This window comes from Abramis brama (genome assembly GCF_963993115.1).
Source record: "Abramis brama genome assembly, chromosome: 9".
Taxonomy (NCBI): Eukaryota; Metazoa; Chordata; class Actinopteri; order Cypriniformes; family Leuciscidae; genus Abramis; species Abramis brama.
In genome coordinates this window covers 5,245,866-5,264,596 of record NC_139971.1, presented here as the reverse complement: position 1 = coordinate 5,264,596, position 18,731 = coordinate 5,245,866, and the positions used below count along the sequence as shown (strand labels likewise).

At 38.3% G+C, this 18,731-nt stretch overlaps 2 protein-coding genes across 2 annotated transcripts; one reads left to right on the top strand and one right to left on the bottom strand.

The window, feature by feature from the left end:
* The first annotated feature begins 616 nt into the window (after nt 1-616).
* Nucleotides 617-11,444, top strand: mmp23bb (matrix metallopeptidase 23bb). The gene is made up of 8 exons (XM_084124716.1): nt 617-1,616; nt 3,664-3,812; nt 4,138-4,277; nt 4,402-4,569; nt 5,113-5,277; nt 6,948-7,058; nt 7,241-7,367; nt 8,518-11,444. The coding sequence occupies exons 1-8, from the start codon at nt 1,533-1,535 to the stop codon at nt 8,711-8,713; spliced, it is 1,140 nt and encodes a 379-aa protein (XP_083980842.1). The 5' UTR covers nt 617-1,532; the 3' UTR covers nt 8,714-11,444.
* Nucleotides 10,526-18,468, bottom strand: pcyt1ab (phosphate cytidylyltransferase 1A, choline b). Its single transcript, XM_084124717.1, has 9 exons — nt 18,257-18,468; nt 16,637-16,737; nt 16,437-16,533; nt 16,238-16,354; nt 14,954-15,105; nt 12,897-12,975; nt 12,646-12,788; nt 12,358-12,546; nt 10,526-11,731 (listed from the first exon to the last, which is right to left on the bottom strand). Exons 2-9 carry the CDS (start codon nt 16,733-16,735, stop codon nt 11,531-11,533), a joined length of 1,077 nt encoding a protein of 358 aa, XP_083980843.1. The 5' UTR covers nt 16,736-16,737; nt 18,257-18,468; the 3' UTR covers nt 10,526-11,530.
* Between the last annotated feature and the right edge of the window lie 263 nt (nt 18,469-18,731).

Below are 18,731 nucleotides of genomic sequence, written 5' to 3'. Positions count from 1 at the left end.
GGCCTTAACACTGTAATTTTCCTATTTTTTCAATGTGAAGCTGCTTTGAAACCATCTTTATTGTGTAAAGCACTATGTAAATAAATGTGACTTGCTGTCTTCAGTTGGATTGAGTGAAGAAGCTTCAATGGCCTTGTGCTTACGCAGTCGTAATTTAATTCTAAAATATCATATTAGCTATTTGCGGCGTAATGGGTGCCCAGTCTTTGTTGGTATACAAGGCGAACTTTTGTAAATGCAGCATCTTTTAGATGCCTACAAAAAGCTGCCTGGTGCATCGTGAATGTGAAGCCAAACAGCACTGAACAGCATGTCGCCACACTGACCCTGCAGGTCAAAGAAATAAATCCATCATAAGAGACTGACTTCCTCTCAGAGAGACTGACTTCTCTCCATAGTGATGTGAGAGTTAAAAGTAAAGCACTGTGAAAAAACCCAGGCTGTTCCCGAACTCTCTGAAGGTCAACCAAACTAATGAGGTTAGGGGTAGAGACTGAGGGCCATTTGGCCATGAATGCAATGTGTTATGCCAAAATCTGCAATTCTACACAATGGATTTTTAATGAGCACAACTTAAGCGTGCTTAATTTGTGGCCTTTTCAAAATGCTCCCTTGCATGTTGACTTGGAATTCAAGCATGGTACTAATGAAACTGCAGACATGAGGATACTAGGTGTTGAAAGTGAGTAAGCTTTTTACTTTCAGTATCTTTCTAATGATTTCTTGCCAAAGACTTTTGCAGGCACGTGAAGAAGAAAAAAACAAAATCAACAACAACAAAAACCCTGTTGTGACTTACTAGGGGTGTTGACCTAGGTGAAAACGAACCCCAGTTACCATTTAGGGAAAATAAAGAGGAATTCACCGAGGAAGAGGGAGACTCTTTTTTTTTTTTTTGCCCTGCAACTGAATTTTTGTTGAAAAAATTACTATTTCATTTACTATTTCAATGATTTTTATTTCTGCTAATTAAATAGATTTGACATTGGCGTAGTGACATCACTCAGGTGACGTGATCTGAATATTGGCGTTCCCGAACTTGAGAACTTGGAAAGCTGTAAATTCTATCAGGTCACTGTGAGGGAAAAAAAGGTATGTTTTTTGCATTCGTCTTGAAGACGAGAAGACCTAAGGAAAATAAATACTCGCAACAATTCGGATAATTATGTTATCGTGGGAGGATAAACATATAGGCTACACATGCTTGAAGAGTAAAGGGAGGAGATGAGGAGGAGATTGGATTGGAGCAGGGCGGTGCTTTATGCTCCTGCGGGATCATTCCTGCACATCTGAGAGAGAGTGAAAGTTCAGAGTAAGAAGCAGAAGTGCATTAAATAAAGTCTAAACACAGTCAACTGAAACATTCGCACGAATCTGTCTGTCCGGAGGCGCGGGCACATCTGTCTTCAGCACGGGCGCGCGCGCGCGTCTGGATGCGGTTAGTTCTGTGGAAATACTTTATTACTCAAGAATTTATGGATCAAACACAACGTGGAAGGTAAAAAAGTGGAAGTTGTGTGAGTGATTTAAAGATGCGCTGGGTCTGTTCCTGTGCGCTGTTGCTGATGGTGCTGGATAACTGTGCTGTGGCCGTGCCTGCGTGGACAAAACACACGGTAAGACCTCAATCATGTCAAACTCATATTTTGCTTTTTTGTCTGGTACTCTTAAAAGAACTGAAAATGTAGATGACCCTTCGACATAAGTGTAACAGGGACATCTGACATGCCTGTACGTCTTCTAAATGATCTTAAACAGCATTTTTTTAATTAATTTGTCATTTTCATACATGCATTTTTTTATGTATAGACTATATTTACTTTTAAAAATATCTATTTGCTCGCAGAGGACAATTGAACTGAACAGAAAGAATTGATCTTGAAAGAAATAGTGACTCCTACAATAAACACTTTCTTTTATGTTTAACATTACATACATTGAAAACAAATATGTGTAGGATTTACAAGAAGCAATTTTTGCTTGTAAATTTCACAAATAATTGCTAGTAACACATTGAATTAAACGTGAATATTGAAATAGTAGCCTATTTGGTAACATTTTATGTCAGGGTCCAATTCTCACTATTAACTAGTTGCTTATTAGCATGCATATTACTATGATATTGGCTGTTTAAGTACTTATAAAGCACATATTAATGCCTTATTTTGCATGACCTTATTCTACATCCCTTCATACTAGACTTAACAACTGCCTTACTAACTATCAATAAGAAGTCATTGGGGGTTTGTTTTTATTGAGGCAGAAGTTGTAGTTAATAGTTAATCAATAGGGAAAATTCGACCCTAATCTAAAGTGTGACCGCTTATAATCTTGTTCTAATAGTATTTTCGTACTCCAATAATGTTTTATTCAAAACATTGAAAAAAAATCATTTTTCTACAGCATGTCCTAAAATCTTGATGCTACCCATTTGTCCCACTTAAAACATGAATGCATGCACGTGCATTTCTTTCTGGAGAGAGTTGTAAAATCTTTGCAAAGATCAAAAGGAGGAGGAAGAGAGAGAGGGACCGTGTTGAAGGTCATGGGGGAAGGGGAGCGTTCACATATGGGTGACAGATATTCCAGACCTTCGGCTGCGTGGAGTTTCTGACTGCAGCTACTGATAGATGAGCCGGTAGAAGAGATACAAAACACAGAACAGCTGAACATCTGAGCAGAATGAGGTAGCAGCTGTCGTTCGCTCTCCTGATTTAGTTTATTTGCTCTCCAAAAGTTCACATATCTGAGATTAGATTATCCCTTGTGAAAAATAAGTAAACTTAAGCAAACTTTTACAAGAGTGCTTATTATGAAAATAATATACTTTAAAAGAATACACTTAAAGGAATAGTTCACCCAAAAATTTAAATTCTGTCATCATTTACTCGCCCTCAAGTTGTTCCAAACCTGTATGGGTTTCTTTCTTCTGCTGAATTTATTACAGTTCTATTATATTAGCTTTTAAATGTAATATCAAATAGCAAACTAGTTACATTATTATCATGTACTTTACATGCGCTTCAGTATGTTAGTCAACAAATCATAAAGTGTACTTCCACACACCCCTGTTTTTACAGCATCAAATAACTAACTAAAACTAAACTTAACGTACTTAACGCTTGAACTTAAATCAGTGTGATAAAAACTACCTAAAATGACAGAAATCATCTTTGGGAAAAAATAATTTGAAGTGTAATTTGATTGTTTAGTTTGTCTCACGTCCTATTAGATTACATGGAGAGGGCGGGGTTTATGACCTATACTGCATCCAGCCACCGGGGGCAACCGAAACGTTTTGGCTTCACTTTTCAGGACTTGTGCAGCACACTTGTTCCCTTCCCAGATACAGTACACACACTTGCAGTCTTTCCACTTGACCACTTGTCTACTTACATGACATATTTCCTGTATGTGGCCCAAGTGTTCAAGTAGCCGTGAAGATTGCAAGTGTGTATAGAATTCTGCAGGAAGGTGGATCTCCAGAATCACCTCTAAAATATGATCAGAATTACTCATGTGGATCAGAATCATCATTTGTGCTACACATTTGACTTGGTGGTTTGATAAATGATGACATTGTTGCACACAACGTACAGTATGTTAACAATGTACAAAATAAAACACACTACATAAGCTTCCCTTTTTCTATCTTCTTATCAGGTGGCCAGTATTCAGTTGCATAAACCATGTGTGCAGGTGCCGGCGCCGGCGCCTGTGGACACGAGGTCTCATCCAGGTCCGGCCCGATCCAAGCGCTATGCCATCAACCCACTGGGATACAAGTGGGAGCATTTCAACATCACTTACAAGTGAGAGAGACACATGAGACCACCAGGAAAATCAATAAAGACATTATTTTAATATACTTTATAATTGACTTTCTGAAGGAAAGCCTTTCTATTAATGGCCATGATTGGCGGATGCTTAAAGTATGAACAGACAGATGCAGGAGGTGGACAAAAGAAGTAATCTGGGGTTCAGATGATGATGGATATTTTGGGACCAGCAGATTGATTTTAGGAGTGTTCGGCTTTTGTAAATGTGCTTTCTGATTGATTGCAGACGCAAAGACTCTTTCAAAAAACATGAAATTCGTTTTTGGCTGGACGTAATTTGCGTTTCTCCCTCTTAAAGGATCACGAAGTTCCCCAACACACTGAATAAAGATGATACCCGCAAAGCTATCAGCATCGCCTTCACGAAATGGAGTGATGTTTCTCCTCTGGCTTTCACTGAAATCACCAACCCCAACAAAAGTGCTGACATCACTATAGGTAAATAAATGTGCAGGAAAAGAGCCAAAACATTAGGCATGTGCACTTTGGCAGGCTGACAGATTATTTTATGCAGTTTTTTAATCTCCCATTTTTGCATGAAACTCTCCTTTTTCTGAGACAGGGTTCTACACGTACAATCACACCGATTGTTGGCGGTCTCCATTGCACCCGTGTTTTGACGGACTGAACGGTGAGCTGGCCCACGCCTTCCTTCCTCCACGTGGAGAAATCCACTTTGACAACCATGAATTCTGGATTCTGGGAAAGTCCCGATTCAGCTGGAAACAAGGTGCTGATCTAATACATTTATTTATGAAAGTGGGTGGATGTGCTGGTCAGAATACAGATATATACTCTTCTCAATGATTATACATTTTTATAACTTAGAACTTTTGACAGATGGATGGCGCTATAATGACAATAAAAAAAAAAAAAGTGTGAATATGCAGAAGTAATATGTAACTTACTTCCAGTGACTCACTTTTGACCCACAATGACCTTAAATTGTCTGACCTAAATCTGAATTCTGTACATTTTTAGTGCAAAAAGTAGGTTTCAGACCAAATTCAAGATTATAGAAATGGAAAGCACCAGGTGATTTTTGGCTTCCACTTTAGACAAGTAACTTGTCAACTACATGTCAACTAACTCTCATTAGAGTATTAGTAGATTGATAGGTTAGGGTTAGGTGTCAGGGTTAGTTGCCAATTTACTTATAGTTACTAGAACGTTAGTTATGTTCAAAACTGAGGAAATTGAAGAGAAACAAATATCAACATCCATTCTTCTTGTCCTTTACTCTTTGATTTTATCGCGTGTTGTCTCTGCACAGGTGTGTGGCTGAATGACCTGGTTCAGGTAGCTGCTCATGAAATCGGTCACGCTTTAGGTCTCTGGCATTCACGGGACCCTAATGCATTAATGCACCCCAATGCAACGTACACAGGTCAGCGGAACATCGCTCAAGATGATATCTGGGGCATCCAGCGCCTTTATGGTAAGCAAAATGTAGGTGTTTAAAGTTGTGTTGAAATGGAAGTAGACTTGGTTCTATGCATCGGTGGTTGATTGGTGAAGACGCTGAAGACGTGACAGTGAGGACTGACTTACTCCCTGGTACAAAGCATTGCATTAATCAAGAGAAAGAAGAAATAAAAGCATGGATTACTTTCTCCAGATCACCGAAAGATTTGACAGATTTAAGTTTAGCAATATTTCGCAGTTTAAATAAACTATTCTTCTCAACTGAATTGATTTGCCTGTCAAACTTTAACTCTGTCAAAAATAAATCCCAGATTCTTGACATAAGTATTCAGATTGGATGACAGAGGACCTAGACTCGTTGCTATATCCTACTAGGGCCAAATATAATAATTTCTATCTTTTTCCCATTTAACTGGAGAAAGACATTATTCATCCACATTTGACATCTTTTAGACATTAAAAAAGTGATGTAATGGATGCATCATCTTCAGACTTTATAGGCAAATACATCTGGGTGTCAGCAGCATAAAAATTATACGAAATACTATATTTCTTAACAGAACTAAGAGGAAGCATATATAATGGAAATAACACTGGTCCCAACATAGAACCTTGAGGTACCCCACAGGACATAGAAGCTATAGATGATGAGAACTTTTACATTTTAACAGAAAAAGTTCTGTCTATGTAAATTCATGATGTCTAACACATCCAGGTTTCAAACAAATTATTTATTAAAAGTCACTGGACTGCATAAAAACAAGTTAGCAAGACGTTTCGATGTGTATCCAAACACCATCTTCAGTTGTAAAAACAGTAACTATGGCAAATATACACATACTACAGTCACATGATCAGCACACAAGTAGAAGTCACATGACTTAAGTTAACCAGAGCATGCTATATTAACCACATAGTATGCTTGCCATACTGCCTTAGACGTTCAATAAGTATATAAGGTATGGTCAATCGTGTCAAATGCTGCGCTAAGATCCAGCAAAACTACCAGAGTCAGTTTTCAATAAAATATCATTAGCTACTAGCCTGGTTAAAACCAGACCATTCTCAGTAGTAACTGAGTTATGGTCTGGCAAAGCTTCATTAATAACTCATTTCCAAAGGGGCGTCACCAACGGACGTCGCTCAAATGCCTGTGGGTGCAATTGGATAGACCTAAAACCAATCAGAGCGATTGTCATTGTGTAAAGCCTGCCCTAACGTTTCTGAATGGTGCCACGATTTCGACGGATTAGAAATGGGCTTGAATGAGCTCTTTGCCAGACTACTTGCAGAGCAAATCTAAATTTGCCGGAAGTTGTCTGGGTTTTCCCAGGCTAATTAGCTACTCTAAGAAGAGCTGATTCTGTGCTATGACCTGATCTAAAACTAGATTGAAATGTATCAAAAAACTCATTTTTGCGTTAAACATGAAGTTGAATAAAAACAATCTTTTCTAATATTTTAGATAAAAATGGTAGCTTAGATATTGGCCGAAACATTATTTGGATCTATAGGATCTAAGTCGGGCTTTTTAAGAAGAGGCTGTACAACCGCATGCTCGAGGCTCGAAGGAACACAACTTCTAGTCAGACTGCAATTTATAATAGAGAAAATGCTTGGTCCACAATGCTCACATCTCTTCAGAGTTTTGGAGCTGAAGCTTGTTTCTATAATCTGCCTCAGGATGCTTGGACAAGAAGCGTGTGTGTGATCCTTGGGCCCGGTTGGGTTTCTGTGAGAGGAGACGGAGCTTCATGAAGAAAAACTGCCCGCAGCGATGCGACCTGTGCTACGGTGAGACACTCAAAACATCCTCCTCCAACGCTAACTTCCCATCTATAGCCTTTCACTTACACACAATATTCTTCTTCATGCAGGTGGACAGACATTGTCAGCTACTAATAAACCATTATAAAGAATATGGTAGTGTATATTATGAACTAACACACTCTTTAAAGTGTTTGTTTGCTCCTCAGAGCCTCTGGATGCAGTGTCTACCCCGACCCCTCCTCCTGAAAATGTGAAGATCAAAATTGTGCCTCGTGGAAAAGTTGTGGGCTTCCGCTGTGGGACAAAAAATACCAGAGTGCCTCCAAAAGTCAGGTAGAGTATCCTTAACCCTATAAAGCCTACTGTATCATATTTGATACGCAAAATTTTAAGGCCTCTAAATGATCAACACAATCAAAACTTTGCTGAAAAACCTGTTGCACACAATCTTCTACATGCCTTCTGTTGTCTGATTGATAGTTTATACTTTTTTAGCAAGTAAAAGGCAGGGTTTGACATGAACACCAGTCAACCCGCCAAATGCTCGTGGATTAACGCAGTCAGTCCTACTTTGGCGGGTCAAATATTTTTCAATTGTAGTATTTTAAGAAGACATCTGGAATAATAAACTAAGTGCAATGAAGTGATATCGATATGTATCTGAAATGCTTCCAATACTCATTTCCTGCAGAATAGACACACAACACCAGCTGTTCCTCTCTCCGACAGCGAGTGACACACAAACCCGCCTCCCCTCACTCACTCGTTTCATTTGCTCCGGATGAATATTGTTGGTGTTACAGGGTTTGAGTTTCGCCGTGGGATTGCGTGTATTGCTCATAATTTTACTCATTCCCACAGATTTTGTGATCACACCAAAAGTGCATATATAGCCGCCTCTCAGTACTAAATTGAGTTATTGCTTAAACAGTCAAATACACACAAAACAATGTCAAAATGCCAGTCTTGGCAAGTTTTCACGTAGTTGGCAAGTTTTCACACAGTCAGTTATGTTTTAAGTGAACGTAAACAGTTGAGAAAGAACAGTATTTATACAGCCTAATATACCTTCAGCCAAATTAAGAGATAATATAAACAAAAGTCTAAATGGCATTTTTTCCATGTCACAATTGTGGCCAGTGAAAATGATGAGTGGCTGGTAACTTTGGAAAACCACTAGCGCTACGCTACACAGTGGCTGATGAGCAGAAAAGTTAATGTCAAGCCCTGGTAAAAGGCCTTGTAGTATAATTGTAAAAATGCCCCCCCTTTCAGGTCGTGGTTCACTTGTCTTTTTTGCTGTAAAATCTTTGTGAAATATTTCAAGATGAACATTCATTGTTAAATCACCCAACAAGCACCATTCATGTGCAAATGTAGTCTTATGTTGATACATTTATCTGTTATGTTAAGTTCCAAGTTATGGAGTGCATCATTTCTGAAGCTTAGTTTCAGTCAGTTTCTCTGTTTCGTCTTTCGGCAGCTGGTATAAGGACGGAGAGCAGTTGCTGACATCCATTCCTGGCTATATTGTGATTAAAGATCGGGACCTGCGGCTCGTGGCCAATGAATTCAATGAAGGCACGTACACCTGCCGCATCCATCGGCGCGGTAACGTCGTCTCTGCCAACTCCTGGGCCATCCGGCTGAAGCCAGAGCAGTCCTCCAACAACAGCTGATGGAGTGACTGACGCTGGACGTAATGACCACTCGCTCTACCTCCAGGGCTCAAGACCACTCAGCAGCGCACACACCTCTGAGTCATAATGGACGACCTGCACAAGCAGTGGATCCTGACCTTCGTAACTCTGAGGTCCCATGTTGTCCAAGACAATATTTGGAAGGACCACCAACTGGATTTCCTGTTGTGCGTCTGCTGCAGCGACGACAAAGGTGCTCGCTTTTTTTATTAACGTAAATGCCACTTCTGAGGTATAATAAATAGTTTCATAGATGCTTAAAATCTCTGAAGGTGCAAAACCGAATTTAAACATTATAAACATTGTAGACCAATTGAGGGGAAAACTAAATCAAAATCTTCTCAAATTAGTTTGAAAAGGTACAATTTCATTCTCTACAGTGAAAAAAGATCAGCGGTGCATGTGAAGTCCCCGATTTTTTGTTGTTTTAAGGGCTGTTCACACAAAGGACTATAACATTAATGTTTTAATAATCATAATGTTAATAATATGTTATTATCTTCAATCTTCGTTCACATTCAGCAGATTCCCAGCTAACAAGGAATGTTCTCAGAACTTTGGCTAATGTTTGGCACGGTTCTCTTAAAGATATGACCAAACATGATTTCAGTAACGTTAATGATCAGTGATCTCGTCTTTGGTGATATAAAAAAAAAAACGTTAGCACAAAAACATTTATACATCGTTCATGGAATGTTTTTTTTCTAAAACATTTTAGTTGGCTGTTCATCCAACATTTTTTAAATGATTGGACTTGTTCGAGATTGTTAAAAGAACATTCAAAAGTAACATTCCATAATGTTTGCATTATGATAAAATGAAACTGATTTTTTTTTTTTCGTTTTGAATGTTTGGAGAACATTCAGAAATAACATTTTCATAACTTAATGGGTAAACTAGTAAAACGTTTTCAGAACACTTTTGTTAGAGCTGGGTGAGAATATAGTTTACATCTTACGACGATGCAAGCAATCAAGCAGCTGAGATTTGCTATACACTATATATCGCCCTACGTGAGTGTACTGTGGATGTGGATAAAGTTAGATATAATAAAATAATTTATAGCTTTGTACACAGGAACATTATTATTGGAATAATTTCATTAAGTGATGAACAATAAATCTTTGACAGCCAATCAGAATGCACCTGATTTTAAAGAGCTCAAGCATTTAAAGCAGCAGACGACAAAACTGCAGAGCACTTATAATAAACACAATGATGGTGTGGAGGCCAATATAGTTATTAATCTTGGTGTGAATGGGCCTTTAGCCTTTTATTTGTTGATTATTTTATTATTATTGTTAGTTTATTTCATTCAAATGAAATGATGGTGTGTTGCGGCCCTTGTTGAAGTCCACTCACGACTTCAAGGCAGACGTGGATCTGTGACTGGCAGATATGAGAATAATAGCTTATTAACCTTTCCTACTATGTCATGGACTCATTATTGTCTTTCCCCCCAAGATTTCAGACACGTGTCGTGAAGGGCATGTCATCTACGGTAGGAAATATGGCCTAGTTTACATGCGCTGCATGATTCCTACTGTACACACAGGCCGACTGAAGTGATGCAGATGCTAGAACTAGTTATAGAATTCGGAAAGCAGAAATGTAACCTGAATTATCGTACATCTGTAACCGATGTTGGCTGTATCTGCTGTATTTAACTAATCAGAAATGACAGGTTAATGTTAGTTGTTTTTAATCATCTTTTTTTATCTTATATTATTGGACACTAAAGGTTCATAGTGTGTCTTTTGGTCCCTGTGAATGAGTAACACGACACAAGACAAATGTATTATTCTTTTAATATGGTTTAGTGATTCACTGGCATTGTTCACAGAGTTCTCTTGATTCCCAATGATCATCTAAACTGATCTTAATAATGTTCCTGACCACAGGAAAGCCAAAGTCATCTTTTTGTCTGCCGGCAAACATGTAATCCTACGGACTTCTTCTTGTCCTATGCAAACATGTAAACAAACAGGTCCCCGTAGTCTTTCGTGTTAACACTGTTCCTCACTGGGCTTGGGTAATGTAAACATTCAGCAGGCAAATCCTTTCCCAAAAGGCTGGGACCCGTGCCACAGAATAGCCCAGGGTTTAAATAGAGGTGCCAGACTCCGTCAGTGCCAGGCCCCAAAATTACTACTTCACATCAGAGTCTGAGAGCGAGTTCATATGAGGAGAAAAGTCAGAAAAGTCAGAAAGACAAATTAACGTTCCAAAAGTATGAGTGAAAAATAAAAGCAGACTTTAAATTCGAGTTACAAACCAAGATTAAACACAGTAACTATACAGAGACGACTGATCCTGGGATCCCACCCTCATCCCGGAATAAGTCTCACATTTGGCCCCTGTTCAAGTATGGAAAGATCTAGACAATAAAGGCAGGTGAGGGCGAGTTATACGCACAACCGAGAATGAGATTATGTGCAAGCAGACAAAAAAACGAGACGCACTAAAAATGCATAATTATTCAAGGTCCAGGCTGAATGCGAAATGTATCCAAGGAATAGGCCAACAATATGAAGCCTTTTGGTTTAGTGGTGTGTGGCAAATCTCTCTGAAGCGAGAGGGAGAAGTGGGATCAAAACCTTTAGAAAGTACGGGTGGAATAATTCGGTCACTATTGTGCATTTTGTAAACGCTGGTTCAATACATTTTTCTCATTCAAATAAATCTTAAGCTAGTCCATCCTTCATTTATATTCTTGGCTATTCACAGTGGTTTAAGAAAGCATATAAAACACAAACGATGTGGAAAAACACCAACAGCTGCTTGAGAGCGCGATTTCTAGTCGTCCTCTTCTTTGTGTGTGTCGCTGTGATGATGATGATGATGATGATGAGGCGAGAAGAATGGCGAAGCGGTGAAGAAGGGGAGACGGAAGGTGGGGGACGGAGAGCGCTCCTCGCGTACGGGACTGCTGTTGGGGCTTTGTCTGGGACTGATGGCCTGTAACATTCGTCCTTTTCCCTCCTTCAACATGTGCTTCTGTTAGACACACAATACATGATATTAGAGCATTTTATCTGTGGACAGGCACATATTTTAAGAAATTGTTGAAATGAAAATGTACTCCAATTTGCTAAAAAGCTTTAATTGAAGAGTTCAGATGCAAAAGCCTCTAAGTGCCATCTGAAATTTTCTTCTAGAATGATCATTTTTATCAAGCTCGTATATTAAGTCTCTTTTGCGTATATTCAAATGCAGTGTGTGATGTTGCACCAGATGTGATGCAATGACGGCAGATGTAATTAGTTCTTGTGGATTATCAGTACATGACTCAAATTTCAGCTATCGTGTGACTACAGAAGACTTGTGGAACACTTTATGGTGCTTCTTTGTCCTGTTTGGAGTAGTAAATATTGCATGACAGGGCTGCAAGATTAATCGAAATAAAACCGAAATCGTGATATGGCTTAGTGTAATTATCAAAAACGCAAAGGCTGCGATTGAATTAAATATAAGCGCAGTGTGTTTCAGAGTGAAGCGCCTCCGGTGTGTTCAGTGTCTCAGAGTGACTCGGTTTGCAGTAAATGCAAGTGGACCTCGATTCTTTACCAACTAAAACAACAATCCCTGAGATGTATGTAAGAGCTGCACACATCCACACTAACCAGTGCCCCGTCAGGCCCGAACATCTGCAGGAAGTTCCCGATGAACTCGCGTGACTTCTCCTCCCATTTCTGAATGAGGTCGATGCCCTTCTCCTCCACCTTCTGCACAAACTCTTTACTCTTTTCCTCCACATCTCGGACCTTCTGCTTCACCTTATCCACGCGTTCCTGAAGGTGGTACTTCTTCTCCTGGGAAAAAACGGGAACAGAGTCAAGTTGCTTTCAAAGGAATATTTCCCTTTTAATGGCTTTGATAAAAGATGGAAGTGTGTAGTCAAGCACACACACATTGATGAAGCTGACGTTCAGCTCTTTCGCAGTGTAGCCTCTCTGTAGGTTGCGGCGCACATAAACGTCATAATCACGTACGATTCGTGTGATTACGTCAGACGTGGAGATGCCTTCTGTTCTCTGAGTCGGTGCGAACATACCTTAAAAAAAGAGAATTTCAAGAGCAAATCTGGTGATTCTGTTGACAAATAAAAACTATTTTTTTGACTACAATAACTGTATTATGCAGAAGCTTTTAATATTTCTACCTGCGTCCTTTATGTGTTTGTAAACATCATCACTTCCTGCTGAGATGTATGGAATGTCGTCATGGGCGACAAAGTCTATCTAGGGAGAACATGTCATCATATCAGTGTTTATTAAGACTTTGTCTGAATTCACAGCACTCAAGCGAGCTTCCTGGCGAGATTCTGAAGTGTGCACATGATGGACACTTTACTATCCCATGAGGCCACAGGAGAGGATTTATGAATGGTGGTAATGTGACAACTGATGCTGGGAGGTCATGTGATAAGGGCAACATGGCGAATATAGTACATCCAGATTACATTCATACTATATAGAGCGTGATTTTTAGCAGTCACAAAGTAATCACTCGTGTGCCTCCTCAAGAGAGTAAGTGATCTCTGTTCCACTGAGCGAGACGGCAATCCTGAACCACATTCAGATGAGCATGAGTTCAAAATCTGAGATGGTACCAATATTTATCTTCATGATTTGTTGTTCTTTTGTTGTAAATAATTTTGGTTAAACTTTATTTTAAGGTGTCATTGTTACAGTGTAATTATATATTTAAATACTACTGAGTATTATTAAGCAACTACATGTACTTACTATCGGGATAGGGTGGGATTAGGATTAGATTGAGGATTAGTTGCATCTAATTATGCATAATTTACTGTTACTATGGTAAGTACATGTAACATATGTAACAAGGACACTGTAAAATAAAGTGTTACCATTATTTTTAATGTTAAAGCATAAAGTAATACTATTGTACACTCACTGTCCATGTTACAAATTGCTTGAACTTACTAATAGTAGTAACAGTAAATTATGCATAATTACAAGCAACTAACCCTAGACCCAAACCTAACTCTACCCCATAGTGAGTGCATGTAGTTAATTAATATTACTCATTTCGGTTACACTTTATTTTAAGGTGTCATTGTTACAGTGTAATTATATATTTAAGTACTGAGTATTATTAAGCAACTACATGTACTTACTATAGAGTTAGGGTAGGATTAGGATTTGGTTGAGGGTTAGTTGCATGTAATTATGCATCAATTACTGTTATTACTATGGTAAATACATGTAACATATGTAACAAGGACACTGTAAAATAAAGTGTTACCCTCATTTCTTATGTGTAATCACACTATAACAAGGATACCTTCAAATAAAGTTTCACCAAAGATAACAGTTCACCAAAACATTAGAGTTTTCATTTATTCACCCTCATGTTGTTCCAAACTTATTATTTTTTCCTGTGAAATTCAAAATGATTCAAATAGGTCACATGGATAATGTTTGCAGCTTAACGGTAGCGATGGGCAATTTCAAAACCTTTGTAAAATCATTCGTTTTGAACCACTGATTCGGATTGTGTATCAAACAGCCAAATTTGAATTGTTTGCTGCAGGAGTCGATCCCATGAACCCACGAACCAGTGTCTTTATGGTTTTTACCTGACCTGGATCAATTTCATGAATTCGGTGGATGAATTTGTGTAATAAAATGAAGAGTTGCAGTTAAAAGTCACTTATTGGCCTGATTAACCAAGCTTAACCCATATTATATAGACACTTAGTATTTAACGGTATTAGATGACTTGATAATTGCATTTAATAGAGTAAACTTTCAATAAAACATTTGTGTTTAGTTTGTAAAAGGTGTTTTTATGCATGTTTGGGTTGAGTTTTTGCTGCATTTACATTGTTCTGACCAGCATTTCACACACTGAATCATTTCGTGAATAAATTGGTTCAGTTGATTCAAACTTCTTGAACTGAAGATTCTTCATATGGTTGTGAAGAAGGTGAGTAAATAAATAACACATATTTCACTTTTGAGTGAACTATCCCTTTAACCACAACATGTTAACAGTTACACACCTCACAATGTCATGTGGTAGCATCAGGAAATGCATATTCACACTGACACTAGCAGACGCTTTACTCCAAAGCATTCAAGCTATACATCTGATCAGTTCATGCATTCCCTGCGAATCGAACCCATGACCTTGGCATTGGTTGAGCATCAGGAATGTGAACATGACATTGATTGCGATCTGGATACTCACTCTGTGCTCGGCTAGAAATGCTGGTGTCAGCGTCCATGGAGCGTTGCGGACCACCTCATCGACATATCGACAGTGACTCACTGCGTCGTAGCGTTCATCCTCGTTCATGACAGTGAAACCCTTGAATTTATGCGTCAAATCATCGCTGCACACTGAAAGACAAACACATTAATGTAACACTACAGTTCTGTTAACATGAACTAACGATGAAAAAAAAGCATTTAGCAATCTTAGCTAATGTTAATTTAACATTTACTATCAAATTATTAAAATCACTGTTTAAAGGGTTAGGTCACCCAAAAATGAAAATTCTGTCAGTAATTACTCACCCTCATGTTGTTCCAACCGCGTAAGACCTTCGTTCATCTTCAGAACATAAATTAAGATATTTTTGATGAAATCTGAGAGCTGATCACTCCTCCATAGGCTGCTAGGTGACCGAAACTTGCTGGCCCAGAAAAGTTATTAAAGAGATCGTTAATATAGTCCAAGTGACTACAGTGGCTCAATCTTAAGTATATCAAGCGACGAAAAAATACTTTTTGTGCACAAAAACAAACAAAAATAACGACTTTATTCCACTATTAATTTCCTTCTCTCTGGGCCTCTAGTTGGTTCACGTAGTGTTTTTGCGCTGCGCGTCTGTGTTACACGTCACCACGTAGGCTCACTATTGGCCGACGCTGGTCATGTGTGTGATGCGTGATGACGTGTAACACAGACGCGCAGCGCAAAAACACTACGAGGCCCAGAGAGAAGGAAATGAATAGTGGAATAAAGTCGTTATTTTTGTTTGTTTTTGCGCACAAAAAGTATTTTCGTCGCTTGATATACTTAAGATTAAGCCACTGTAGTCACTTGGACTATATTAACGATCTCTTTAATAACTTTTCTGGGCCAGCAAGTTTCGGTCACCTAGCAGCCTATGGAGGAGTGATCAGCTCTCAGATTTCATCAAAAATATCTTAATTTATGTTCCGAAGATGAACGAAGGTCTTACGCGGTTGGAACAACATGAGGGTGAGTAATTACTGACAGAATTTTCATTTTTGGGTGAACTAACCCTTTAATGGACCCGATATAACATGAACAAACAATGAACAGTTGAATTTTTATTACCTAAGACTGCAACAAATGTATTGATCATTATTTGTTAATGCAATAAATAATGTTAACAAATGGAACCAAGTGTCACCCACATTATTTTAGTAATTCTGTTCAGTGACACTCATCATGATGGGTTACACTATAGCAGTGATGCAATGCCAAAAGACGGAAACTCACCGCCCACGATGAGATGCGTGTTTGGGAAAAGGCACTTGGCCTGCATTAAAGCACGAGCGTGTCCGGAATGGAACATGTCAAAGATCCCGTCAGCATAGACGCGTACCGGACGGTCCTCTAAAGAGAGGAGGATTGAAGAGGAGAGAGGTCGTACAGAGAATGTGTATATAATGAGGGTCAGTGTGGGTAAAATACGCACCTGGAGTGCCGAGACGGGCTTCTTCCATGCTAACGCGAACGTATGGTGTTTTTGAGGCCACCAGTTCATCAGAGAAGGGTGCAGGTTCACTCAACCCCTGAAACATACACACACACACCTCAAGACAAGAGTGTCACGTGCACGAGAAATTACGTCATCACACTCGGGTGCCGAATGACGGCCACCTTCCCGACACTCACCAAAGTTCTCCGTGGAATTTTCCGGAAACACTCCCTTATTTCGCCATTCAACTCCTCTCTCTTCCTCTTCCTGCCGAGGCCTGAACTGTGCACTTCCATCCCTGCATAGAAATAATAATAAAAAAAGTCAAGTTATTTTTTCCATACGACTCGTGTCATACAATAGCTGTGTGTGAGGAACAGACAAATTCAAGTATTTATTGACTGAAAATCTTCCCAGCTACTTTTGATTTGTTTTAATGGACTGATAAAATCGTAGTGCTTTTAGCAGCACTTTTCATCTGGAAACAAAAGTAATATACATTTTTTCCTATGAGACAAGAGAAATATCTATAGAGTGTTAAAAAAAAAAAAAAGTGAATTATTAAATAAATATGAATATACATAAATAATCACTTGAGCTTTTTTGTCATGAATATGTACTACTAGTATTTATTAAGATAAACGTTTCAATAGAAATAATAAATGTGCATCACTGAATTATGGAGTGTTTATTTTAATGTAGTGTATTGACACAGATATATCAAATCAAATCGATTTTAATTCACAAGCTCTTGATTACATTTGATTCCGATTTCAGTTCAAATTTATATTAATTCATTTCGATATAAATCAGGTAAAGTAGTATTTTAGATGTAAAATAAAGCTGTAAACTACACAGGGAATCCTGTCAGTTGGTACATTTCTATAATATTAAAAGTTAGAATTAACAACAAGATTTTTAGATATAATAATCAACACTAAAATAAAAACTGATTTGTATAGGCAACATTTTTAAATTGCACATAATAGTTTTTAATAATATTGTTTCTATACCAATTCATTGTTGAAGTATAAACAGGGAAGTTTATAACTTGAGGAACAAGTGTGGTAATGGACAGTACAGTGTGTCACAGATGCTGTCAAAAGCCTTTAATGCTGGATCAGTAGATAGTGCTCGCCACGCTGACCCAGATCATCTCAACATGATGACGACGATGATGATGATGATGATGGTGTAGGACAGTCAGGGATGTGGCACTAGAGCGGAAAACAATCAATCTTTTCATCCCCCCTTTCCTCCTTCTAAATTGCTCCATTGTTCACTAAAATGTCCTCAATATGTTCAGCTTTAACCTTAGAGATGAATCCAGGGTTCCCATACCTCTGACATTGAATGATGAATGACAATGAATACATTGTCCAGTCAATTGTGGACCATGACTGTATTTTTTAAAATGAAGACTTAAAAAAATAAATGTAAAAATGAGTTGACTCACAAATAGTTCAGAACTTGTGAAGTTCAGAGCAAATGAGTCATCACTTTCTAGAGATGTATTAAATTTTAAAAACCTCAAATCTCTTTCACTGTTCTTTTAACTATGATGTTCAACTAACTATAAATTAACTACTTTATTTTCCTAAAAACAACAAACGTAGCAGAGGGAACCTCCTAACAGAACTATATTTAAACTGGTACTGGACAAAAGATCAGTTTCTTAAGCGTATCGCCGATGAAAAGGACTTTTTCCTCAATGCAGAGGAGAGCAAACACAACTAACAACAGCAAATACATTTTTCTCAAAGTAAAAAAAAAAAAATGTTTATTTTAAAACATAATAAGAGATGTAAAGTACTAACCTTAGAAGCTGGTTTCCTCCTTTCCTCGGTATCATGGGTTGAAGACAGCACTTGGTTTATGAGCGTCTGAACAACCCATTTCTGTTTGAAATACTTTATAGAGATGATACACCATATGCTGTTGATATGACAGCACTGCCTTCTCACTACATTATCATAATCATCATCATCACTGCTCAGTAGCAACACGCACACTTCCGCTCATAAGTCACACTTCCGCTTTGAAATCATTCCATCTAGCGGTCACTTCCTGTAACAACCGCTAATAAAATATGCAGAGTCGGACCGAATTAATTGGAGTGTGTACGTGGCCTAATTGTCTCAGATTATGATATCAAAAGCGACTTTTATATATATGCTTTTTAATATATTCAAATAGGCCTATTTTATTTTAGTTCCACTAGTTCATTTAGTGAAAAAATTAAAGATTCACAAATACTTTGATCAATGGCTGTTTCTGGGGGGGAAAAAATGA

Bases quoted from the DNA above. Each gene is read 5' to 3' on its own strand.
- pcyt1ab (XM_084124717.1), bottom strand. From the start codon at position 16,735: ATGGAAGTGCACAGTTCAGGCCTCGGCAGGAAGAGGAAGAGAGAGGAG. The intron at 16,534-16,636 runs GTGAGTGTCGGG...TGTATGTTTCAG, and splicing joins AAATTCCACGGAGAACTTTG to GGGTTGAGTGAACCTGCACC. The intron at 16,355-16,436 runs GTGCGTATTTTA...TCCTCTCTTTAG, and splicing joins AGCCCGTCTCGGCACTCCAG to AGGACCGTCCGGTACGCGTC.
- mmp23bb (XM_084124716.1), top strand. From the start codon at position 1,533: ATGCGCTGGGTCTGTTCCTGTGCGCTGTTGCTGATGGTGCTGGATAAC. The intron at 1,617-3,663 runs GTAAGACCTCAA...TCTTCTTATCAG, and splicing joins CTGCGTGGACAAAACACACG to GTGGCCAGTATTCAGTTGCA. The intron at 4,278-4,401 runs GTAAATAAATGT...TTTCTGAGACAG, and splicing joins AAGTGCTGACATCACTATAG to GGTTCTACACGTACAATCAC.